The sequence below is a fragment of the Megascapheus bottae genome, chromosome 25 (genome assembly GCF_031878675.1).
Source record: "Megascapheus bottae isolate mThoBot1 chromosome 25, mThoBot2.hap1, whole genome shotgun sequence".
Classification (NCBI taxonomy): Eukaryota; Metazoa; Chordata; class Mammalia; order Rodentia; family Geomyidae; genus Megascapheus; species Megascapheus bottae.
The window spans coordinates 22,559,403-22,583,457 of NC_143533.1; the positions used below are offsets into that span (position 1 = coordinate 22,559,403).

The following is a 24,055-nucleotide window of genomic DNA, read 5'->3' on the forward strand; positions in this document are numbered from 1 at the left end:
CACCGTCCTGGACGCAGGGCCCGGGTGGGGGCTCCCCGGCTCCTCCCCGAGCGCCGGCCCTGCGGCCCCCACGCCCCGCCTTCTCCGCCTCGGCGTTCGGGGTCTGCGGGAGGCGAGGGCAGACCGGCCGGGCGAGGACGGCGGGTCCGCTCCGGGGATGAGCCGCTCGGCCCGGCTGCTGCTCTGGCTCGGAGCTGCGGGTAAGGCCCGGGGGCCGCGGAGCCGGGGTCGGAGCGCCCCTGGGCCGGGATGCGGGCGGGCGCGCAGCCTCGGCGGGCGGCCTGGCAGGGGTGTGGCCGCCAGGCAGGGTGAGCTGGGGCGGAGAACCCGTCTTTATCTCCGATTTCCTCCATCCCCCCCACACCTTTCAGGCGCCATCCTGAGCGCCACCTCGGCCTCCCAGGCGCCTTCTCCGCCCGTCCCCCCCGACCCCCCAGACCCGAAAGTCAGCGCCGCGCCTCGGGGATCGGAGCCCGCTTCTCCCCGCGGTGGCCTCGGTGAGCTCTGCCGCCTGCGCCTCGGGTGAGCCCCGCGCGCCCCCCACCCCGGCCCTGACCCGGGGGCGCCGGACGCTCCCTCCCCCCTCCCTGCCTCCCAGCCGCCCAGGGGCCTTGGCTGTTCAACTCGTGTGGGGCCAGCGGCCGGCGGGGGCCCACGCAGAGGCAGTGCGACGGGGCGTACGCGGGGAGCGGCGTGGCGGTGACCGTGGAGGCGGCGGGGCCGCTGCGGGGCGCGCAGCGGTGGCGGGCGCCCGGCCCCGGCCAGTATCTGTGAGTGCCCGGCGGGCGGGCGGGGCTGAGGGGCGCCCGCCGGGCCGGGCTCCGCGGGCGAGTGCGGGGAGGGGGAGTGCGGGGAGGGGGAGGCCTCGTGCCCGCCCCTGCTGAGCGGCCCCAGGAGGCGGACACCTCCGGATCGGCGCCCGGCGTGGCACGCGCTTCCCGCCGGCTCCCCAAGAACGTTCCAGACGCCGGGCAGCCGCGGGGCGGGGCGGGAGCCGGGGAAGGAGCGCGTGGCCCGCGAGCCCCGCGCTCCCCCAGACGGGCCCCGGGTGTGCGAGCTTGGGCTTCCCACCCCGGGCCCCTCTCCCGCCTCGGGATCCCGGACGCCGGGCCTCGGCGCCTTCGTCCCGCAGGATCTCGGCCTACGGAGCGGCGGGCGGCAGGGGCGCCCGGAACCACCTGTCGCGGGCGCACGGCGTCTTCCTGTCGGCCGTGTTCTCGCTGGGGCGCGGGGAGCCGCTCTACATCGTCGTGGGGCAGCAGGGGGAGGACGCCTGTCCCGGAGTAAGCGGGCGGGGGCGCGGGGCGGGGACGCGGGGCGCGGGACGGGGACGGGGAGGGGACGCGGGACGGAGAAGCGGGGCGGGGACGCGGGGCGCGGGACGGGGACGGGGAGGGGGCGAGGGATGGGGACGCGGGGCGCGGGACGGGGACGGGGAGGGGGCGCGGGGCGCGGAGGGGGCGCAGGGCGGGGTCGCGGGGCGCGGAGGGGCGCAGGGCGCCCGGGCCCCCTCTCCCGCCCCAGAGGCGCCCATTGTCCCGCGGTGCCCGCAGGGCAGCCCCGCGAGCCAGCGCGTCTGCCTCGGGGAGTCGCACGTGGCGGCGGAGGGCACCGGAAGCGGCCCGGGTCGGCGTGGCGGGGCCGGCGGCGGCGGGGGCGGCGGGGGCGCCACCTTCGTCTTCCGGGTACGGCGCGGCCGGGCGGCGGGGTCCCGGGCGGAGGGCGGAGGGCGCGCCCCTGACGCCCCGCGCCTCCGCAGCTGCGCGCCGGGGAGCCCGAGCCGCTGCTGGTGGCGGCGGGGGGCGGCGGCCGGGCCTACTCGAGGCGGCAGGACCGCGCCGGGGCCCGGGCTGCCCCGGAGAAACTGGAGAACCGCTGGGCGGCGCCCGGGAGCGGCGGGCGAGGCGGGGCCGCAGGTGAGGGCGGCGCGGGCGGCGGGCGCGGGCGGCGGCGGGCGGCCCCCCCGGTCCCCGCCGCCTGCCACTCCGCCGTCGCTTTGCAGGTGGAGGGGGCGGCTGGACGTCCCGGGCGCCCTCCCCCCAGGCCGGCCGCTCCCTGCGGGAGGGCGCGGAGGGCGGCCAGGGCTGCGCCGAGGCCTGGGCCGCCCTCGGCTGGGCGGCGGCCGGCGGCTTCGGGGGCGGCGGCGGGGCCTGCACGGCGGGCGGCGGCGGCGGCGGCTACCGGGGTAGGTGCTCGACCCGGGGTCAGCTCCGCAGGCCCGGCCGGGGGAGAGGTGGGAAACGCCCCGCCCCGCGCCCGCGGGCCCGGAGGTCCAACCCACGCCCTGAGGTCCACCCTCCTAGTCCAGTCAGGAATGCGGACGGACGGACAGGCAGGCAGGCAGGCAGGCGGGCGGGCGGGCGGGCGGGCGGGCAGGCGGGCAGGCGGACGGACAGATCCCCGGATTTTCACTGAAATCGGGACCCGAGTCCAACCCAAGTTCTCTGAGTCAGCCAAGATGAGCCCAGGAGGCAGGAGGACCAGGGGTGGGTTTGTTGGTGATTGACATATGGCCCCCAATCCAGCAGTTTCCGCACAAAACGCAGATTCCTGGGGTGAGTTGGGTTTGGGAAGATGTTGGTCAAAGGATATAAAACTTCAGTCGGATAAGAGGAAGAAGTTGGAAAGTTCTGTTGTCTATCCTGGTGACCGCAGTCGGTAACAGGGTATTTATCAAGAGGATACATGTGCTTATTGGCTCAAACCAGCCACTGCGCAGTGTTTCAAAACATCACACATACAATACATGCACGCAGTTTTTGCTTATTCTTTCAATTACTGTCCTTGATTTAAAAAAATAAACTTGGGCCGGGAGTTTGGCCTAGTGGTTAAAGTGCTTGCCTAGCATGCATGAAGACCCAGGTTCGATTCCTCGCTACCACATGTAGAAAAAAAAAAAAAGCCGGAAGTGGTGCTGAGGCTCAAGTGGTAGAGCTCTAGCCTTGAGAAAGTCCAAGGACAGTGCTCAGGCCCTGAGCTCAAGTCCAGGACTGGCAAAAAAAAATAAATAAATAAATAAATAAACTTATGGATGGGGTTGAGAGGGAAAACTGGGAAATAGCAAGAGAAGAGGTGGCATTGGCCAAAAAGAAATATACTTTTTATCTGACTTCTATAACTGTCGCCTTTTGTTCCTCACACTTGTAATACAATAGAAATAAATAATTAAAAAAACAAATGCAAATTTCCAGCAAATCTCCAACAGCCTGAATCAGAAGCCCCAGGACAGCATGCCAGGCAGCTGACTTTTGGGCAGTACTGGTGTTTGAACTCAGAACTTCACACTTTCCAGGCAGTCATTCTACTCCTTAAGCCAAATCTCCAGCCCTTCTTGCCTTTGGGTTACTTTCCACATTGTTGGGTTGTTGGCTTTTTGCTTGGCTGGCCTGACTGTGATGCTACGTCTTGTGTGTAGCTGGAAGTATACATGTACACTACTATATCTGATCCAGTCAGGTTTTAGTCAGCCCTCTGGGTGGTTCTGAGTTCCTCCAGAGTTTGTGGCGCATGTGTGTAAAGCAGTAGAGCCTCTGCTGCGATCTGGATTGTACTGTTCATAAATCTACGTTTCCACAGAAATGGGATAGAAAGGGAGCGTGTGGGTTGGGTTTCTGACATTCATGGCTGAGGACTCAGGGAGACAGCCCGGCCTCCACTTGCACATGAGTTGGTCCCTAGCTCTCTAGTCCCTCAGCCCCCACTTAGGCATCCATAGTGCCTGTGTGGTAAATGGCAGCCAGTCGGGAGAGGCCGGCACAGGGTATCCCTGTTCTTAGCACAAGCCAGCTTTCTAGCAGAAAGGCCCCTGCATGCCCCCCTTTTTCCCCTTCACTCCCTGACTCTCCTGTTTTATAGTCAAGTTCTCCATCACTCACCTTCCAGGAGGTGATGCCTCAGAGACTGACATCCTCTGGGCTGATGGAGAAGATGGGGTTTCCTTCGTACACCCCAGCAGCGAGCTCTACCTGCAGCCTCTGGCAGGTATGGACCCCCCTGCTCAGCTTGGCCCAGCCATTCTCAGTCCCTGCGCTCACTGCCACGGGAGCCAGCGGCTCTGTCTACACTGGGAGCTACTTGGCTCTTACAGCTCAGGATCCCTAGAGAAGTGCGGTGTGCTTGTGAGGGCTGTGATGCCAGTGTGGCGCAGTCCAAAGCGTTTTATCAAGCATCTTTGCCATGAAGTCTCTTGAACTGTTGTGGCCTCCAGGGTCCCCGATGGAGGGCATACAGTTTTGAAATCCCTAGGTGCTCCCGCCACCCTTGGCATTGCTCCTTCTTCTAAACTCGTGGGCTACATACAGTTAACCATGCTGATAGAAAAGACATCTGAGCTCCTGCTCCCGCCCCCCACCCCACCGTATCAGTTCTTTGCTGTCAGTCACAGAGAACCATGGAGAAGTGGAAATCCGCAGGCACCCCAATTGCAGCCATTGCCCTTTGCAAGACTGCCTGTGGCAAGCAGAATTCCACCTGGCTGAATGCATCTGCCCAGAAGGCATGCATCTAGCTGCTGACAACGTCACTTGCATGGGTATGTCTTGCCTTTCCTATAGGTTTGCACTGCTGGCTCCTAGGTGAGGAGGGACTGTTGGGGACTGGAAAAAAAAAATGGCAGAGAGGCCTGTTGTGTACTAGGCACTGGGCTGGGTGCATGTGCACGTGGTGCCTCATAGAGCATGAAGGCTGATGTAGGAGGTGAGATGGATAGTTACATAGATAATAGATATATGCCTAAAAATGGCAGTTGCTATGGGAGATGCCAGACTCTCAGGGGACTGGGGTTGTTTTTGTCTAGGATAGTTGGCATCATGGGTAACACTGAGTTAAGTCTGGAAGCATGGGTCAGGTTTGAGAGTAGTCAGGCATGGTGTAGCCAGGCCTGAAATCTCAGCACTGGTGTATGTGCAGGGGAAGGGGACTGAGGCAAGAAGACAACTCTAGCTCAAGGCTACCTTGGACTACGTAGTGAGATCGTGTCTCAGAGTTTATGTGGGGTGTCTGCCGATGGCTCACACCTGTCAGCCTGGCTACTCAGGAGGCAGAGGTCAGAGGATTGAGGTTCAAAGCCAGCCTGGGCAGGGAAATCCTCAAGACTATTTTCTCCATTTAGCCACCAAAACGCCAGAAGTAGAGTTGTGGCTCAAGTGGTAGAGCATTAACCTTGAGTGATAAATCTAAGGGGCAGGAAGTGACGCTGTGGCTCAAGGGGTAGGGGGTTAGACAGCGCCCAGGCCCAGCCCAGAGTTCAAGTCCCACAACTGACAAACAAAACGAAACTTAAGGGACAGCACCCAAGCCCTGAATTCTTTCCCACTAGAGATGTCTCTCTTTCTCCCTAGACCCTCCCACCCCAGCAAGCCCGCTGGTTCTGATGGCGGCTGTGGTGGCAACACTGACACTGAGCCTGCTTACAGCGTGTGGGGTCCTGATTCTGGGTACGGAGCGTCTAGCAGGCATGGCTGACTGAGGCGGCCCCTTGTCCGTGGAGCCCGGCTGGGGGGTCCCAAGGCAGATATGACCAGGAACCCTCCATCTCCCGGCCCCTCCAAAGCAGTGGGGGGAAGAGTCCTCTGGGCTTCCAGGAGGAAGGTGGCTGGGGTGAACCACCTGGTGGCATCTGGAAGGTGTCCTGGGCCAGGCGGCCTGATGGGCAGGAGCAGGGCATGTGTCTGTTCTTCCCACCCTCAGTGAGCCAAAGAAAGTGGCAGGGCCTGCGGGGGGCGAGGCTGCCAGGCCCTGAGCTTGAGCTGAGCAAGCTTCGAACCTCTGCCATCAGGACATCTCCCAATCCTTACTACTGCCCGGTGGGGCTGGGGCCAGCCCAGTCCTGGCCTCTGCCTCCAGGCATCACCGAGGTCTCCCCAGCCGATGTCACTCTGCTCAGGTGAGTCACCACCTCCTCCTCACACCTCGTGAGCACTGGCAATTCTCCCTGCGCCGCTCTGCATTATGGACCCCAAACCCTGGTGTAGAGGTGGAGGCCCGTACATACTCCAAAAGGGAAAGGAGCTTGTTCAAGGTCAGCCTCCATCCCCGCGCCGCCGCCGTGGGAGAGGCCTGGCGACCTGACTTCCGGCGTGCACAGGTTGTCTTTTCCTCCCCTGGCCCCTGGCTCGGACGCCTCCCTTGCTCTGCCCCTCCCTCCTGCCGCTCTCCTGCCCAGCTCTGGGAGCCAGCCTCCCCCTTGAAGGGTTGCGTCTGCCATGTCCATCATGCAGAGCACAGACAGGGCCAGCTGACCACATCAGGGAAGGAGGAGGAGGGGCAGAGGAGATGGAGAGGGCACTGGACCCTTCTCCGTGCCCGTCACCCACCTCCTTCCAACCTGCCTTCCTGTAGAGCCCTGGGCCACGGGGCCTTTGGGGAAGTGTACGAGGGACTGGTCATGGGCCTTCCTGGGGACTCCAGCCCCCTGCAGGTGGCTATCAAGGTGAGTGGTGGGGGCCTGCGGCTGGGGTGCAGAGCGGGGCCCCGGGGATGAGCAGCTGCTGGAGTCTGGGTTAGCCGAACCGTCCACATCCTCCTGAAGTGTCCAGCCACACTCAGGGCTCGGCTGTGCGCTTCTTCCCCAGACCCTGCCGGAGCTCTGCTCCCGCCAGGACGAACTGGACTTCCTCATGGAGGCACTTATCATCAGGTGCATCCGGGTGGACGCGGGCCAGGGGCTCGAGGGAGAGAGAGCCCAGGGCTGCTTGCAGGGGTGAGGGGCTGGAAGGGGAGCCCGGGCTGCAAGCAGAGATGGCTTCTCTTTCCCCCGGGATGGAGAGGCAGGGAGGCTAAGGCAGCAGAGGCTGTCTGCCATTTTGTGGAGCCTAGAATGTTTTTGGTTCGTGCGCCGCTCAACCCAGCAAGTTCAGTCACAAGAACATCGTGCGCTGCGTGGGGCTCAGCTTCCGGGCTGCCCCTCGCCTCATCCTGCTGGAACTGATGTCTGGAGGGGACATGAAGAGCTTCTTGAGGCAGAGCCGGCCACGCCTGGTGAGGCCTGTGTCCCCACTCAGCCCGTCCTTGCATGTCAACCCCTGCCGGGCTAATGTGCCTCCTGCCTGACCAGGGCCAGCCGTCGCCTCTGAACACGCGGAGCTTGCTGCACTTGGCTCAGGACATAGCCCAGGGCTGCCACTACTTGGAGGAGAATCACTTCATCCACAGGTGGGGAGCCGTCCTGGTTTGGGGAACCCCCACCCCAACTTGCTCCTAGGAGCAGCTGTTGCACACCACGTTTTAAGGAAACGGACCAGGAAGGACTAGAGTTTCTGCATCCCCCAATGAGGTCTTGTCCTGATTCTCCAGGGACATTGCTGCCCGAAATTGCCTGCTGAGCTGCACGGGGCCCGGCCGAGTGGCCAAGATTGGGGACTTTGGAATGGCAAGAGACATCTACCGGTGCGGGGGTGCGGGTTTGGGGGGAGTGGGAAGGCGGCGGCTCTAAGGGGGGCTGGCAGCACCCGAACTTACTGTTCCTCTTACAGGGCCAGCTATTATCGCAAGGGGGGGCGGGCCTTGCTGCCGGTCAAGTGGATGCCCCCGGAGGCCCTCCTGGAGGGGGTGTTCACATCCAAGACAGACTCCTGGTGACTGAATCCTCTGCCCTCCCTTGAGGCGAATCCTGGCCCTTCGGGGCCACCTCCCGTGAGAGCGGGGCATCCCCGTGATGCGCTTGCCGCCCTGTTTCCCACCTCGATGCAGGTCTTTTGGGATTCTGCTCTGGGAGATTTTCTCTCTGGGCTACACGCCCTACCCTGGGCGTACCAACCAGGAGGTGCTGGACTTTGTGGTCGCAGGGAGCCGGATGGACCCTCCGAGAAGCTGTCCAGGGCCTGTGTGAGTTGAGAGTAGGGGGGGGGGGGTGTCAAGACGGGGGCGGTGGGTACAAACCGCTTCCTCTCCCCAGGTACCGCATCATGACCCAGTGCTGGCAGCAGCAGCCCGAGCTCCGCCCCAACTTTGCCAGCATCTTGGAGCGGCTCCAGTACTGCACGCAGGTGCGCCACCGCCGCCGCCTCCTCCTCCTCATGCCTGACCGCCCTGCTCCGGCAGGTCAGGAAGCAAACCATACCGTAAGCCTGTGGCCCCTTGGCCTCACAACTCTCCCACTGCAGGACCCTGATGTGCTGAATTCTCCCCTACCCGTGGAACCTGGCCCCACTGTGGAGGAGGAAGGGGCTTCTGCAGCAGAGAACAGGGCTTCGGAGGTCCTAAGCGTCTCACAACCCCAGAACCCGAGCTCACAGAGCTTGAAGAGCTGGGGAGGAAACCTAGGCACCTGGCTGTCCTCTGGCCTCAAGCCCCTCAGATGCAGAGGCCTCCAACCTCAGAATCTTTGGAACCCCACCTATGGCTCCTGGGCCCCAAGGGCCCCTGTGCGGGATGACTCAGGCATTGACCGTAGCAACAGCTCCTCCCTGCACCCCTTCCCAGGCCTCTAGAGGTGGCTTGTTATTCCTGTAGCCTGTCCCCTGCAGGCCAGGCTGCATGTTTGGGCCTGTCTCAGGGCTGTCCTGGCAGCAACAGATTTTCCATTCTAGAAACCAACTCGGGCCTCCTGGGAAGAACCTGGCCACTCCCAGCTTTGGGTTTTGGGGGCCAGAGGCCATGGCTTGCCCACCCTGGGAGTCACTAGGGAGTTCTTTCATCTGTGCAATCCCCAACCTTGCAGCTGTTTCAAATAAAAAGCTCTTCTCATATCCTGCAAGTGATTGTGGCAGTGGATTCTGGGAAGGGGTGAGAATGGACCAGAGGAGGAGGGGAGGGGAGCGGATGAGACTGGAGTCACAGAAGCTGGGTCTTTACGTTTTATTGGGAAGGGGAGTCCATTGTAATGTAGGAAGTTAGACCAATAGGTCTGTGAAGTAAAATTTTTTCTGGCTGCTTTAGAGTGGTGCACGGAGAGCAGTCTCAGAAGAGCTGGGCTGAGAAAGAAGCCTGCGTTCCTTCCCTTCCTGTAACTTAGCGCCAGTCAGCTCTGGGAACCTGAGCCTTCTTTGGAGGCCAGATGCCGGTACCGGCAGTGCAACCCCCTTGAAGACTGACGTCTAGTCCTGCAGGATTGGGTGGACGTCCCGCCCAGCGGGATTCCAGTCTCTTGCAGGCATGCACAGAGAGGGGGCACAACCCTAAGTCCACACACCTGTCCCGAGGGCCAGCCCAAGTGGGGACAAGGGCCCAGCCTCATCTCTCAGCCAGGCTGGCCAGGATGCCAATTAGATTGTCCAGCCCCAGCAAATAGCCGTCTTCACGGTTGCCCTCCTCCCAGGGTCGTCGGTGGTCCAGGATCTGGCCATCGGGGAGGGGTGTGGTCTTGCCAAAGTCGATGAGCCACACGCCAGCGCGGTGGCAGTGATCATGCACGAAGAGGAGAGAGCTGCCGATCACCTGCAAGCCCCACACAGTCAGGCCCTGGCCTCCAGAGAGGCCACCCGCCCCCCCCTACCCCCGGGCCCAGCAGCCTCTCACCTCATGCCTCCTGAAGAACTCGGAGACCTCCAGAGTGTCCCGGATCTGCAGCAGGCGGTTCAGATACCTCCTCTGGAGAGGAAGGGGTGGGCACATTAATGACACACTACAGGAGGCCCTTCCAACTCAGAGCAGCCCCTCAACTGGGCACACATGCCTCTGAGAAAGACACCGGTGGCCACCGAGGAAAGAGTGAAGCCGGACACGGTGACCGCTATCAGGGGATCCCACAGGCTGGGGACACTAGAACAGATGGGGGGGCAGGCACACCAGGGGTAGCCACACACTCCCAACGGCTCGGGGCTCTGGGAAGTGGCTCTCACCAACACTTCTGCGTCCCCTTGTACAAACTCCTCGAAGACACGGGTCACCTGCTCCCGACTTCGCGTGGTCTTGAAGTCGGTGCTGCAAGAGCCGTCGGCTTTCTGAAGGAGGTGGGCAGGGGGTGTCAGGGGCCGGGTCCCGCCTGGAGGGAGAGGATCATGCAAGGGGTAGCAGGGCAGCGCCACCCTCCACCCCAGGTCAGCCCCTGGGAGGAAGGGGGGCGCGGAGGCCGGGGCGGGGGAGGCCAGGCCGGCCCTCCCGGCCCACCTTGACGCCTTCGATGCGGAAGCCCAGCGTGGTGCTGGAGCTGATGCCCTCCCGCCACTGCATGTAGCGCGGCTTGGTGACGGCGCGCTGCGCGTGCTCCTCCTCCGTGGGCGCCTCGGGGTCCACCGCCAGCATCTTCTTGTACATGTCCTTGCGCAGCTTGGGCCGCTCGCGGGCTTTGGTCAGCTCCTCCTCCAGGTAAGTCCTACGAGGAGGGGCGCGGGCCGGGGCCGGGTCGCGGGGGCGCACGGGGGTCCCACCCGGGAGTGGTGCGCGCGTCCCTCCCGCCCGCCCGCCCGCCCGCCCGCCCGCCCGGGAGGCGGCACGGCCGAACCTGACGCCCATCTTGCAGTCCAGCACGCACGGCCCGTCGAAGCCGTCCAGCAGGTCCTGCAGCTGCAGGTAGCTCTCCCCGTCGCGCTCCACCTCGCCGTGGAAGGCGGGCACGCAGCCGCGCAGCGCGTCCGCCATCAGCCGCGCCAGGCAGTAGCGCTCGGGCTCCGAGCTGCGCTTCAGGATCAGCCCGCTGGTGCCCGCCGCCTTGAAACTCCCTGCGGGCGGCCAGGGCTGCGCTCAGGCTCCCCAGGCTCCCCAGGCCCCCCAGGCCCTCCGCGCCTCCCCGCGCCTCCCCAGCCGCGCTCACCCGTGTGGCCCGCCAGCTGCACCCACGAGTAGCGCCTCTTGAACGGGCTGATGACCGGCAGGTTCACCATGGTCCGGATCTTCTGCCAGTGGCTTTTCTGAAAGCGACACGGGGGGGGGGGGGAGTCCCCAGTTTGCCAAAGCGACATCTCCAGAATGCCTGAAGAATGCACCCTCCACCCCAGCACCCCACCCCAGGGGAAGCCGGGACCCCTGGGTCGCTGGTTCACTTGCAGGCTCACTCACGCATGGTTTATGGGGAGAGGCCTGGCTTGAGAAGGTTACTTGGCTTCTTGAACAGACCGGAAAATAAATATAAAGCCCCAGACTTTGGGCAGGTTACTGAATTGTTCTATGGTGATTGCTTCTCTTTTTTTTTTAAGGGGTACTGGGGCTTGTGCCACCCTGGAACTCTCACACCCCTCAGCTCTGCCAGGGGGCAATTCTGAATAGGTCTGGGGGGAAGCCAATGCCTCAGGCGATTCTGGGGCCTAAGACACCAGCCTCTGGGCATCAGAGTATAAGTTTATAAAATGTGGTGGGAATCAATCCGCTTGCCGCAATGTTGGCTGGTAAAGGAAGCTTGAGCATGGCGGGCACGAGCTGCCCTGGCCCATTCCTTGGCATGCAGCAAAAGTCAGAGACATCTAGATCACCCATTCACTCACTTGCGACGCTAGCTCCTTTCATTTCGAGAAACTGATACTGAAGCAGCGCTTCACATAAGGCCAGCCTGGCGGCTTCCGAAGGGAAAGCCCAGCTTGCCTTTGTTTTCCATGGACTCCTGACTAGCTGGCCCTCGGCTCTAATCCATGAGCTGCAAAGCAGAGGGCTACTCATCTTAACTAAAACTGGCAGGGAGCCAGATGCCCTAACATCCTCAATACTCAGGAGGCTGAGATGTGAGGACCACTGTCTGAAGACAGCCCACACAAGAAAATCCGAGACTCTGAACTCCATTTTACCACAAAAAAAAAAAAAGCCAGAAGTGGAGCTGTGGCTCAAGTGGTAGAGTGCCAGTCTTCAGCACAAAAGCTCAGGGACAGTGCCCAGGTGCTGAGTTCAAACCCTAGGACACACACATACACAAGCAGCCAGGCAGGCAGGTACGGAAAGGTAGGAGTTATTTTGGAGAAAACCCTTTAACTTTGGACCTTAGTACCTCCATCCAATCCCAGCCATATCTATACTCTCTGCAGCCAACAGATCTGTGTCCATTGTCCCCCACCCAGGCATGCTTGCTTTTCAAAAGAGTTACATGTGTGTGTGTGCGTGTACCCCCACAAGACCAGAAACCAACAGCCCTGATGCAGGGGAGTGTCAAGATGGAGAGCTGAGGAGGTGACATACGCGGAAGGCTGCTGACCAGACAGCCTTGCACACAGGGAGGAGATGGGGGTTGGTGACAAAGCACTGAGCAGTTGGCTCCGGTCCTGGCTTTCTCACTTTCTGACTGAGTGAACACAACCAAGTACTGTCATCTGTGTGGGCCTGTTTCCTCTGGGAGGACATAATGACTGTCCTAACACGAGCCACCATTTACTGGCTGCCTACTGCATGCCAGGCACCTTCGCATCTTCCTTCAGACAGCATTGCTCTCTCGTTTCTTCCCAAGTTCCCACATGGCACACTGGGGCGTGATCACGTGTCCAATCCCGGGGATCTGGGGGTGTAGCCAGAAGCAGCCCACTGGCAGTATGACATCTCTTTCAAAACTCCCTTTTAAAATCTTTAAATACATACAAGGTTTGCATTCTGCGAACATAATAAAATCCAAGTTTTATTCTAAAACTCCCCTCCTCCAAACCCTTAAGTAAAATTCCAGGGAAGTGAGTAGGGCATCACGTGTAGAAGCCCCATCCTAGACCTCCTCTCGTGTTCACTCGAGGCTCATGAACCGCTGCCCAGGCCCCCAAGCGTTTCAGGTGGTATTATTGGGCCCATTTTATGGACGGTTCAGAGGCGTTAGCACCTCCTAACATTCCGCTGCTACAGAAGTCCATGTTTCTGCCTCTACCACTTCAATTGCTTCCCCATGATACAAATGCCCTAGCACTTTCCTGAGTGCCTGTTACCATTCTGTCTGGCTAGGAGGGTTCTGATCTCGGAGGAGACACTGAGATACATGGTGGGCCCTCTCTCCACCGGCTACGCACCTTTGCTTTCATCTGAAGGAAAAGATTTAATAGGAGTTTCAGGAAGGTTTAGGGGTCTGCAGGCAGAATCTGGAAGACAGCTCTAGTTTTGTAACCACCCTAAGTGGAAAGGGAGCTAGCTGGGTATGGTGGCATACACCTGTAATCTAGCTACTCAGGAGGCTGCGATCTGAGGATAGAGGTTTGAAGCCAGTCCAGGCAGGAAAGTCTGTAAGATTTAGCACCAATTAGGCATCAAGAAAGCCAGAAGTGGAGCTGTGGCTCAGTGGTAGAGCACTGGCTTTGAATTCAAGCCCCAGGATTAGCTCCCCTCCCCGCCACACATACAAAAGTGGAAGGGGAACCAACCATGGGTTTTACCAGGTAAGGAAATGAATTATCTTTTCTTCTGGGGTCTTGAAAATACACGAGGAAGTTAAGGTGGAAAGAGGGGCCCAGTAAAAATAGGTTTTGTTGAATGAGCCAGGACTGGTAGCGCATGTCAGTAGTCCCAGCTACAAAGAAGACTGGGGCAGAAAAATCACTGGAGCTTACTAGCTAACAGACCAGGCTGGGAAACCTAGTGAGACCGAGTCTCAACTTAAAAAAATGCCAAGTGCTACATGAGCCTTTGGCTGACGTGTGATAATGGCATCCATTTGTCCCCATGCCAAGGTGAAACGGGGCCACCTCTTACTCTATCTACCTTGGCTTTGTGTCTCACAGGAGCTAAGAGCCGCAGTGACTAAGGCTGGTGGTTCTAAGCAGGCAGGTAACAAAGGGCTTTCACACTCATTATCCCAGCACAGCCCTCACAGCCACCTCCTGAGGTTTCTTATGACAGGATCTAGAAGCCTTGCCAATGGTGGATTTGGTCAAACAGGAGAGGAATTGATGCCAGTCTCATGGAACCTGACTCGCTGCCATCTTCCACCTCAACCTTCTACGAAAGGTACCCTTCCATGGAGAACATAATGCATTCACAAATTAATGTATCCAAAGAGCTTTTGGAGAATCATGCCTGAGTGGGTGGGATGGCAGGTAAGGGGGTGGAGATTTTCTCTCATGAACAACAGGCAGGGAAAGATATTTTGAGAAGGTGAGATTTTTATTATGTGGGTATTTGGGAAGCAGATTTTTGATGTAACAGGGTGAAATGGAGAAACCAGGAAAGCCAAAGCCTCGCCCTTTGGCCCAGCCCTCCCTTAGAAATCACACACAAAGCCAGGCACATGAGTCACACCTGTAATCCTAGCTACTCAGGAGGCTGAGCTCTGATGGAAGTTAGAAGCCAGCCCAGGCGGGAAGGCCCATGAGACCTTTTTTTTTGGCCAGTCCTAAGGCTTGAACTCAGGACCTGGGCACTGAGCTTCTTTTGCTGAAGGCCAGCTCTCTACCACTTGAGCCACAGAACTACTTCTGACTTTTTCTGTTCATGTGGTACTGAGGAATCGAACCTAGGGCTTCATGCATCCTAGGCAAGCACTATCCCACTAAGCCATATTCCTAGCCCTCCATGAGACCCTTTCCTCCAACTAATTACAGAAAAGGAGCTCAAGAACAGGGCCAAACCCAGAGTTAAAGCTCCAGGACAGAAAAGGGAGGGGGAGTGCAAGGAGGGAGGGAGGAAGAGAGAGAGAATCAACACACAGCCAGAGTCAATTTGGGCATCACAGGGGCAAAAGCAAGGGTCACTGTGCCACAGGAGAAGTGCACATTCAGGGCTTGGCCGAGTCCTAACTCAGCCTCTCCTTGCCCAAGCTCTGTTTGGAAGCCTTGAGGATACCTGTTCCTCCTTTTACCCCAGCCTGCGTGCCTCCTGCCAGAAGAGACCCTGTACTCTGAAGCTGGCTCCTTCCCCTTGTCTGTGCCTCCACTCATCTTGTTTCTAGTTGAAGCTCTCTGTCAGCCCAGCACCCACTCCATGTTCCAGTTGTCCTATCAAACTGGCACTCCCTGTGGTAGGGGTGGGGGAGAGCAATCAGTTTAAATTTATAAAATGATTTGCACTAAGGTATGAGTGACCCACGCCTTCACCTTCCCATGGGCAATTGCCTTTTTAAAAGGCAGTCTGTTAACCTAAATTCTGCTCTATAATTAGTGGAAAGTGATGTGTGGGGGTTCTGAGTGCGGGAAGGGGATGGCATCCAGGTCTCCTCACCTAGCCTGGAGCACCGAGGAGAGAAAACCAGATGAATTCACCACCCTCCCTTCTGCTCTATCTGCCTTGCAATTGTTCTAGGAGGCAGTCAAGGCCCAAGAACAGTCTTGACTGCTGCCCTTGGGGCGAAGCCTCGTGCAGGCTCCCTGCGGGGACCTTCCCCTCTATCACAGGAATGGCCTCTGGACAGGGAGGCTGCCTCCGTCTCAACCACCCTGCTCTGGGAAGCCGGTTCAGGCTTTTAGAAGGCAAAGCAGGTTGTATTTGTCAGACGGAGGCAGGAAGAGCCTGTCTGGGTACCAGGTGTGCCCAGGCTGAATTGGCAGGGATAGGCCAGGTGGCAGCCCTGGAGTGCAGACATAGTACCTTCTCCCAGGTGTATCCTTCGGACTGGGGAGTCCTGGGAGGGGACCTGGGAGGGGACCTGGGAGGGCGAGCTGTGGGCTGGCTTCACGACCACAGAGGCAAAGTCCAGCCCAGGGTCCTTCTTCGAGGACACAGGCAGTGTCAACAGCTCCAGGCTTATCTGCACTGCCCTGGCTGTTTGCCTTAGGGGAGGCCCTGGCGGGCTGGGGGTTGGGAAGGCCTAGAAGATGCAGCCTCGGGCTGGAAAGGTCCTCAGCTGCCACACCACCAGTCCCGGAGAGGACAGAGGCCCCGGGTCAAAGTGGCTGCTCACGACGCCCTGCGGGCCCCGACCCCACTCCGGCTCCGCCGACACAGCACTGAGGCTCCTCCACTCCCGCTGGGAACCCGAGGGCGGACACGGGGTGTGCCGGCGCCCCGGCCCACTGCGCCCTTCCTCCCCGCGCCGCCTCCAGGACGCTGGGAACTTGGGCGGGGAGAGGCCGACGCACCGCCCGGGGGGCAGGCGGGGATGCTGGGGGGCCGCGGGAGGGGCGTCCTCTGCCAGGGCGCGTCCCCTTCACCCGGCAGGTGTGCAAGGAGGGCGTCAGGATGACGCGGCCGCGGGGTGGCGGTCTGGAGAGGGGCGTTCCTGCTCTGGATCCCCCCTCTCCGTCGTGTCACTTTGCAGTCCCCGCTCTGGGTGTCGGAGGGCTCCAGGAGCGAGGGTCCAGAAGGCCCAGGCGCGCCCCTGCTCTCCCCGCGTCGTCCTAGCAACCGAGGCACGCGTCGGGGCGGGGTGGGGTCCCCCGGGAAGAGGCCCGCGGCCCCGGGTCTGCGCTTCGTCCCAGGGGCACGAGCACCACGTGGACCCGACACAACTGCTCGCGGGCTGCCCGGGCCGAGGGAGGCGCCCAGCGCACGCACCTCCGGGCACGGGGAGGGGTCCGCGTCGGCCCGGCGGGTAAACCTGGCCCCCGCGCGCGCGCAGGCCCCGGGGGCGACTGCAGGCCCGGGCCGCCCCGCGCCCCTCCCACCGGCGGCCGGGCCGCGCGCGCGGGCGCCCGGAGCAGACGGCGGCGGCTCGCGAGCCGAGTGCGGAGCGCAGCTCCACTCCCACTCAGGAGAGGGAAACCGTGGCAACGGCGAGGGGTGGGGGCGGCGTCCCGGGAGGGGCGGGGAGGAGGCGCGCGCTCGCCCCTCGCGCTGCTCCCCACGCGCCCCGGGGCCGGCCGAGCCCCGCTGGAAACTGCCAAGTCCCTTCCGCGGTTCGACCCCGGACGGAGGGGGGGCTCGGACCGTCCGCGCGGGCCGAGGGGAGGCCCGGACCCCCCCGCGCCCTCCCGCGGCCCGCACCTGAACCGCGTCCTCGCCGGCTTCCAGCTGCACGTTGCCGCGGCTGCGGCTCTCGCTGTCGCTCAGCAGGTCGTCCTCCGAGTCCTCGAGCACCGACGAGGAGCCGGTGGAGGACACCGACGAGGTGGAGAGGCGGCGTGGCTGCCGCAGGTGTGAGCCCGCGGCCGGGAGCCACTCGCCCTCCGGCGGGGGCGGCCCGGGGCTGGCCGGGGCGGCGTCCGGTTCCTCGGCGGTCACGGTCAGCTGAGGGATCACCGGCGCGGGGGCGGCCCGCGGGAGCCCGTTAGGGAGCTGCCCCCCGCGCCGCTTGGCCCCGCGGGCCCGGGGAGCCCCGGCGGCGGCGGCGGCCGCGACCGCGGCGCAGCGCGCCTCGAAGAGCAGGCGCAGCTCTCCGACGCTCCGGCGCGGGGCCCGCTCCAGCCCGGGGCTGCGGCACCCCGCGCCCCCCGGCTGCGCCATGCCCGTCGGGCCCCCGGGCAGGGTCATTTCCCGACGCCGGAGCTGCAGCCGGCGGAGCTGCCGGCGGGCTCCGCTGCCAGCCCGCGGCGGGGCGGGGACTGGAGCGGCTCAGCGCCCCGGGCTGGCGCCCGCCTCGGGGCGGAGCCTCCGGGCCCCCGCCAGGCCCCGCCCAGCCAGCCCCGCCCCCGCCAGGCCCCGCCCCGCCCGAGCCGCGCCCGGCTCTCCCCTCGCGCTTTCCGAGGCGGCGCGGGCGGCGCGGGGACCCGGGCGCGCCCCAGCCGGGCCGGACACCCGAGCGGCCCCCTGCGGTCACTCTGGACCGGCTTGGACATGGCGACCCGGGTCTGTCCCCCGGGCTCCCTCCGTCCCGCCCCAGCTGTTTCTCCCGCCCAGACGCCGAGTCCCATCCCAGGGCGGCGCGGGGCCCAGGCGGCTCCCCCAGGCCTTTCCCCCGGGGCTCCCCGCCCCCCAGCGAGGGAGGCCGCGTGCTGCGCGCTGTCTGTCTGTCTCCCAGCCTGGGTCCCCCGCTCCACTCCGATGCTGAGCCCTTCCTCGCCGTCCTTTCCGGAGCGGGGGAGTGGAGACTCTCCGAGTCCTCGGCCTGGCCTCCAGCCGGTCCTGTCACCTCTGGACTGACGGGTGGCCGTTCTCCTTCACATGGAATCGATTCCACGGAATCCGGTTGGAATCCCTAGCCTGGGATTTGGTACCGGGCTCTGAAAGGACAACAACAACACACGTGTGTACCGTTGACCGTGGCAGGGGAGGGCGGAGGGGTTTAGAGCATGGCAGGATCAGAGCCGAGGGGACCCCGCCGGGCCCTTGCACAAGACCGCAGCCATGAAGCTGCCCGCCAAGGCTTCCCAAGGCCCCAGACTTCTTCTGTGCCATGCTTGTCCCGAGAAGGTTGAGTCTGCCACCCTGTGCCACAGCAGAAAACATTAGGGTTGCCTGTTGAGGCTGAGGCTCCTATTTGAGCTGTGGGACAAAGTCCAAGTAATAGGCGCTCTGTGTCAAGGCAGGAGCAAACTCTGAAGCTCTGCAACCTGTTCTGTGTCTATTATACACACATACACATATGCACACACATGTATGAGCTCTGTATTTCATATATATCCTCATATAAGGGCTCCTGAGTGCTGGGATTGCAAGTGTGCACTGAGCATCTCACCCCTCAGCTGGGTGACCCTCCTGTGCTCTGGAGCCCTGCGTTCTATGTGCCCCCAAATGCTCATCCCCGTCCGTGGCCTTCAGGCTTCCTCTCTCTGCTCGAGCACTGCATTCCCCCTTGAGGGCAATGCTTTGGGCACCCAAACACTGGGACAGGGAGACCAGGACAGTGTAATGTGCATGGTGGGGCGGGCTTTCCTCCTTTGCCTTTGCTCCCCTTCACTCCATTTCCAGCACAGAACTAGCAGTCTCAGGAACGGGGCGGGGTGGGATGGAGAAATGACTGCTCGCTGCCCTCTGCCAGACTGTGGTACAGGGCAGTGGAGAGTTTGGGCTGTCATGTTTCTCCGGACAGAGCAGGTGCTCCCAGGTCGTCATTCACTTGGTGCTCTTCCAAGAGACCTTCCTGATCCCAAGACTCCAATACCTTTGACTCACTCACAGAGCAAACCCACTGCTCCCAAGCACATAGAAGAGATGGAACCGAGTGGCCCCTCATGGGAGTGGTGATGGAAACCGGAAGGGATTCAACCAGAAAACAGGCTCCCAGATACCTCCACTCTGTTTCTAGGGGAGTCTGTCTTCACATGGCAGACGGACTCCTGACCTCTTCCCCACAATCTCTGCATCATCACTGACAGCCTAGACTTCGTGGGAATGTTCTGGAATGGGTGTAATTGATAGTTTAGCAGGGACCTAGCAAATGTTCCAGTGTTCCCAGACCAGTCACAATCTGTCACTCAGCGACTCTTGTCTAGAGCAAACAATGTGTCACTACTTAGTCTCTCTTATCAGCTCAAGCCTACTGCCCTAACCCCTGGGCCTGGGCGTTGTCCCTGAGCTCTTCAGCTCAAGGCTACCACCCTACCCTTGAGCCAAGCCCCACTTCCCATTTTCTAGTTAACTGGAGATACAAGTCTCAGGTCCTTTTGTGCCCGGACTGGCTTTGAACCACAATCCTCAGATCTCAGCCTCCTGGGTAGCTAGGATGACAGGCGTGAGCCACCACCACGCTCAGTATTCCAGGCCCTCCAGTTCCTGCGTCTGCTCTTGAATGGTGGAATCTCGGGATCTCCCAGTAGCGACTATGTGGAGGCAGAAATGGCCAGGAGGATCAGAGGTTGGGCACTGGGGCTGTAGAGGACACAGGCACACGACTCCCTTGTGTGCATGGTATGGTGGCTGAGTGTCTAGCTGCTGCCCTCAGGCTGGAGCCCACTGAGCTGCAGCCCCATTTCTTTAAAAGAAAGGAAGCCTGGAAGACCCGGATTCAATTCCTTGGTACCACATACATAGAAAAAGCTGGAAGTGGGCCTGGAGTTTGGCCTAGTGGTTAAAGTGCTTGCCTAGCATGCATGAAGACCCGGGTTCCATTCCTCGGTACCACATACATAGAAAAAAGCCAGAAGTGGTGCTGAGGCTCAAGTGGTAGAGCTCTAGCCTTGAGAAAGTCCAAGGACAGGGCTCAGGCCCTGAGCTCAAGCCCAGGACTGGCAAAAAAAAAACAAAAAAAAAAAAAAGAAAAAGCTGGAAGTGGGGGCTGGGAGTTTGGCCTAGTGGTAGAGTGCTTGCCTAGCATGCACAAAGACCCAGGTTCGATTCCTCAGTACCACATAGATAGAGAAAGCCAGAAGTAGCTCAAGTGGTAGAGCTCTAGCCTTGTAAAAGCCCAAGGAGTAGCAAAAGAAAAAAAAAAAAAAGTAAAAAAAAGCTTATAAAAAAAAAAAAGAAAAAAAAAAGAAAAAGCCGGAAGTGGTGCTGAGGCTCAAGTGGTAGAGCTCTAGCCTTGAGAAAGTCCAAGGACAGTGCTCAGGCCCTGAGCTCAAGCTCCAGAACTGGCACAAAAAAAAAAAAAAAAAAAGGAAGCCTACACCGCTGTTGCTGCTGCTGGAGTCAGTCCTGCTCGGCTAGGTTCTCTCCCTCTTTGTTCTGGCCTTAGGACCATGTTCCAGGAGGGTGGGGGCGGGAGGCCTGGAGAGGCTGGGGGTGTGCCTGGCGCTAAGTGCCAAGTTTACGGAGTCAAGCACTGGCAATCTGGAGGTGGGGGTGTTGAGGCAGACTTTGAGGAGTTCAGCAGGGAAAATGGATAGACATTGCATTCAGGACAAGGTAAATGAGCTTTTGTGGTGGAGCATTGTTTGAGCTCTGCTTGTGCTCAGCAAGACAGGGCTAAGTGGAGGTGGGGCACGGGGGCGGGAGGAATAAGTCTTTTGAAGGCTTTGAGGCAGTTACCATGGAAAGGATCAGAACTCTGTTGGACTCTGCTTTCCTGCTTTGAGCTTTATTCCCGGTCCTGGTGGGGAGGTAAAGTCTCCTAACATTTAAAGGCAGTGTGTGTTGGAAAGTCAGAATGACAAGGAAGGGCAGGCCAAGCCAGTGCCTTTTAGAAACTAACCTGGAGGCAGGGTTCCTTTCCACTTCCCCAGGTGGGAGCCAAGGGGACCTCTGTCACAGGAGCTGGGTGGTTTGTTTTTTGGTGTCTGTTCTGGGGCTTGAAATCAGGGCCTCAAAGTTATCACTTGGCTTCTCTTCCCCACCTCCTCTACCCCTTAAGAGCTCTGCCTCTAAAGCCACACCTCCACTTCTAGCTCTTCTGCTAGTTAATTGTGATAAGATCCTTCCATATCAGCCAGGAGCTGTTTTGGTACAAAATTCTCTTCTTGTGGTAAGCATTGCTGTCTTAGGAAGTGGACAGAATGCTGGTTGCCAGCAGCTCATGCCTATAATCTTACTTTCGGAGGCTGAATTGACAGTTCAATACAGCCTGGACAGTGAAGTTTTTATAAGACTCTCCTCTCTAATGAACCACCAAAAAGCCAGAAGTGGAGCTCTGGCAAAGTGGTAGGGTGTTAGCCTCTTGTAAAAACAAAACAAAACAAAACTATACAGTGCCCCACCAGGCACCATGGCTTACAACCGTAATCCTAGCTACTCAGGAGGCTGAGATCTGAGGATTGTGGCTCAAAGCCAGCCCGAGTACTTAAGACTGTAAGACTCTTATTTCCAATTAATCACTAGAAAATGGGAAGTGAGGTTGTGACTCAAGGAGTAGGGTGGTAGGTAGCCTTGAGCTGAAGAGCTCAGGGACAGTGCCCAGGCCCAGAGTTCAAGCTCCATGATCCCAGCCTCCCAAAAAAAGCAGTGCCCAGGCCTTAAATTTAAGTTCCAATTTAAGTGCACGAGTGCGCACGCGCACACACACACACACACACTGGACAAAACAAAGTACAGGATAGCAGGTATATGGGCAGGTGTCTGATGTCTGGCTCTAAGTGACATTTTATATTTGGGCTATGCTCTGAGTAATACCCCTATGCAAATGAAGTGCAGAACAATCAGAGACCAGCTGAGTTTATGGGTCAATCTGCAGATCTGAAAGTGTGGTTCAGTAGGTCTGTGTCCATACCCTCTCCTCCCGCAAAGATTACGAAGAGGCTCTACATGCTATTCTCGTGTGTGTGTGTGTGTGTGTGTGTGTGAGAGAGAGAGGGGGGGGGGGGGAGAGGGAGAGAGAGAGATTCCTGGAGTTTGAATGCAGGGCCTGGGTACTTTTTTGTTCTTCATTTGAGACACATGCACTTCTGGTATGTTGGTATTTAAGTGGAGATGAGAGTCTCATCGACTGTCCTGCCTGGGCTGGCTTCAAACTGCAATTTTCAGTTCTCAGCCTCTTGAGCAGCTAGGATTATAGGTATGAGCCACCAGCACCTGGGCTTACAAGTGACTTTTTTTTCTTTTTCTTTTTGGTAGGTCATGGGGCTTGAACTCTGGGCCTGGGTGCTGTCCCTGAGTTCTTCAGCTCAATGCTACCACCCTACCCATTGAACCACAGCCCCACTTCCCATTTTCTAGTGATTAGCTGGAGATAAGAGTTTTACATTCTTTAGTTCTTTAGTGCCCAGTCTGGCATTGAAACTTGACCCTTAGATCTCAGGCTTCTGAGTAGCTAAGATTACAGGCATGAGCCACTGTGCTCGGCTACAAGTGACGTTTTCTTTTTCTTTTTTCCAGTCTTGGGCTTTCTCAAGGCTATATAGCTCTACCACTTGAGCCCACCACACCATTTCTGGCTTTTTTCTATGTGTGTAATTCCGAGGAATCAAACCCATGTCTTCAGGCAAGCACTCTACACCTAGGCCAAATTCCCAGCCCCACAAGCAACATTTTTTGAAGCAGTCTCTTGCCCCAGCCTGGTCTCAGGTAGTCACTGAAAGATGTTCTCCAGGGGGTCCAGACCCTAATTAATTTACCAAATGATCCTGTCTCGTCCTATCCCCAGGCTATTCTCCTGTAGTGTTTGCTCCATCACATTTGGGAGGCAGACTGGTTATTTCTCCAAAGCCCAGGACCTCATCTCTCTCCCCTCCCTCCCTCCACGCGCACGCGCGCACGCACGCACGCACGCACGCACGCACGCACGCACGCACGCACGCACACAAATTTACTGAGCTCTCAAGGGGATAGGGATGCTTACTATGTTGACAGTTTAGCTCTGTATGTTGGGGATATGTGGTGTTGGAGCTAACACAGAGCCTGTGTGTGCTAGGCAAACACTCTTCCAGCAAGCTACATCCCTCCCTTCCCACTTGAGATACCGTCTATGTAGACGCCAATGCTTCCAAAGTTCCATCAGCCTCCCTCCAGTTCCGCACTGCCTCAGTGGACCCACTGTTCCAAGCTCTGAGGCAGCTTAGACCTGGCACCTCCCACTGTCCGCTCTCACCGTCCCATCTCTGGAGAGGGTAAGGACCTGGGATGGTCTGGCTTTCCAGATATAGTCAGAGAAAGGTTTCAGACAAAGATAACCTCAATACAGAGGCAAGGGACCCGTACAGGTCTCTCACTTCCACCGAGTGGTTTCACAGCCCATGGACACTGCTTACCATAAGACAGAAAATAAATAGGAGAGAGAAAAACAATCCTGTGTGTAGGCCATGGGATAGCTGTCAGCATCCAATTCTCACTGGGGTTAGGTATGTGTTAGGTGCTTGTATGGACCAGTGAAAGCTCCCTGCCCCCCCCCCCTTTTGCCAGTCCTTGGGCTTGAACTCAGGGCCTGAGCTCATTTGTCCTTGAGTTTACTCAAGGCTAACACAATACCACTTGATGGTACCAAGGAATCAAACCCAGAGCTTTGTGCAGGCTAGACAAGCACTCTACCACTAGGCCAAAATCTTGGTCTTGCTTCCTGGTCTCTTATCAGTCTTGAGAAGAAAGCAGACCCAAGGGCTACTCTAGGTCTAGGCAGTACTCTACAGAGAAGCGTCTGGAGCTGCTGAGGCATCAGGGAAGGTAGTGTCACTTAGCGGGTGCAGGGCTTAAGAAGCAGAAAGGAAAGGAAGAGTTCCCTTGGACTTTCAAACATGGCTTTAGGAGGTGCTACTCAGGATGTGAGCCTTGGACTAAATCTGATCCCCTTGTTCCCAGGCCATCAGGCTTATTCACAAAAAGCTGTTCGATTTGAGTGACAAGTCAGGACTTCACAGAAACCAAGAACAATGAAAGCATTCTCTGTAAAGGAAAGTTGTAGACAGCCTTTACCCTGGACCCCCAAGCAGCAGGGCAGAGAGACATATCTGTATGTCTATATATCTTATATTTTCCAGCCTAAGAAACACCGTGACCTGACCCAGCAAGAAGCCCGCGAGCTGGGCAATCTAGAGTCCGCCGCCTGGCCAAGATGCCAGCGTCTTCTTTAGCTGGCTTTTCTCCCTGCTCTGTGCATTGGCATCTGGGCATC

General features: G+C 59.3%; 2 protein-coding genes across 2 annotated transcripts; one reads left to right on the forward strand and one right to left on the reverse strand.

The window, feature by feature from the left end:
- Window positions 1–157: 157 nt before the first annotated feature.
- Window positions 158–8,687, forward strand: Ltk (leukocyte receptor tyrosine kinase). Its single transcript, XM_090357792.1, has 20 exons — window positions 158–200; window positions 372–497; window positions 599–770; window positions 1,133–1,283; window positions 1,554–1,685; window positions 1,760–1,916; window positions 2,003–2,185; window positions 3,883–3,981; window positions 4,379–4,531; window positions 5,340–5,435; window positions 5,689–5,884; window positions 6,340–6,430; window positions 6,573–6,637; window positions 6,849–6,978; window positions 7,055–7,152; window positions 7,294–7,386; window positions 7,473–7,574; window positions 7,690–7,824; window positions 7,895–7,985; window positions 8,103–8,687. The coding sequence occupies exons 1-20, from the start codon at window positions 158–160 to the stop codon at window positions 8,427–8,429; spliced, it is 2,640 nt and encodes an 879-aa protein (XP_090213918.1). The 3' UTR covers window positions 8,430–8,687.
- A 95-nt stretch (window positions 8,688–8,782) lies between these two features.
- Window positions 8,783–17,216, reverse strand: Itpka (inositol-trisphosphate 3-kinase A). The gene is made up of 7 exons (XM_090318577.1): window positions 16,687–17,216; window positions 10,691–10,787; window positions 10,382–10,598; window positions 10,048–10,252; window positions 9,780–9,881; window positions 9,457–9,528; window positions 8,783–9,375 (listed from the first exon to the last, which is right to left on the reverse strand). The coding sequence occupies exons 1-7, from the start codon at window positions 17,170–17,172 to the stop codon at window positions 9,172–9,174; spliced, it is 1,383 nt and encodes a 460-aa protein (XP_090174703.1). The 5' UTR covers window positions 17,173–17,216; the 3' UTR covers window positions 8,783–9,171.
- Between the last annotated feature and the right edge of the window lie 6,839 nt (window positions 17,217–24,055).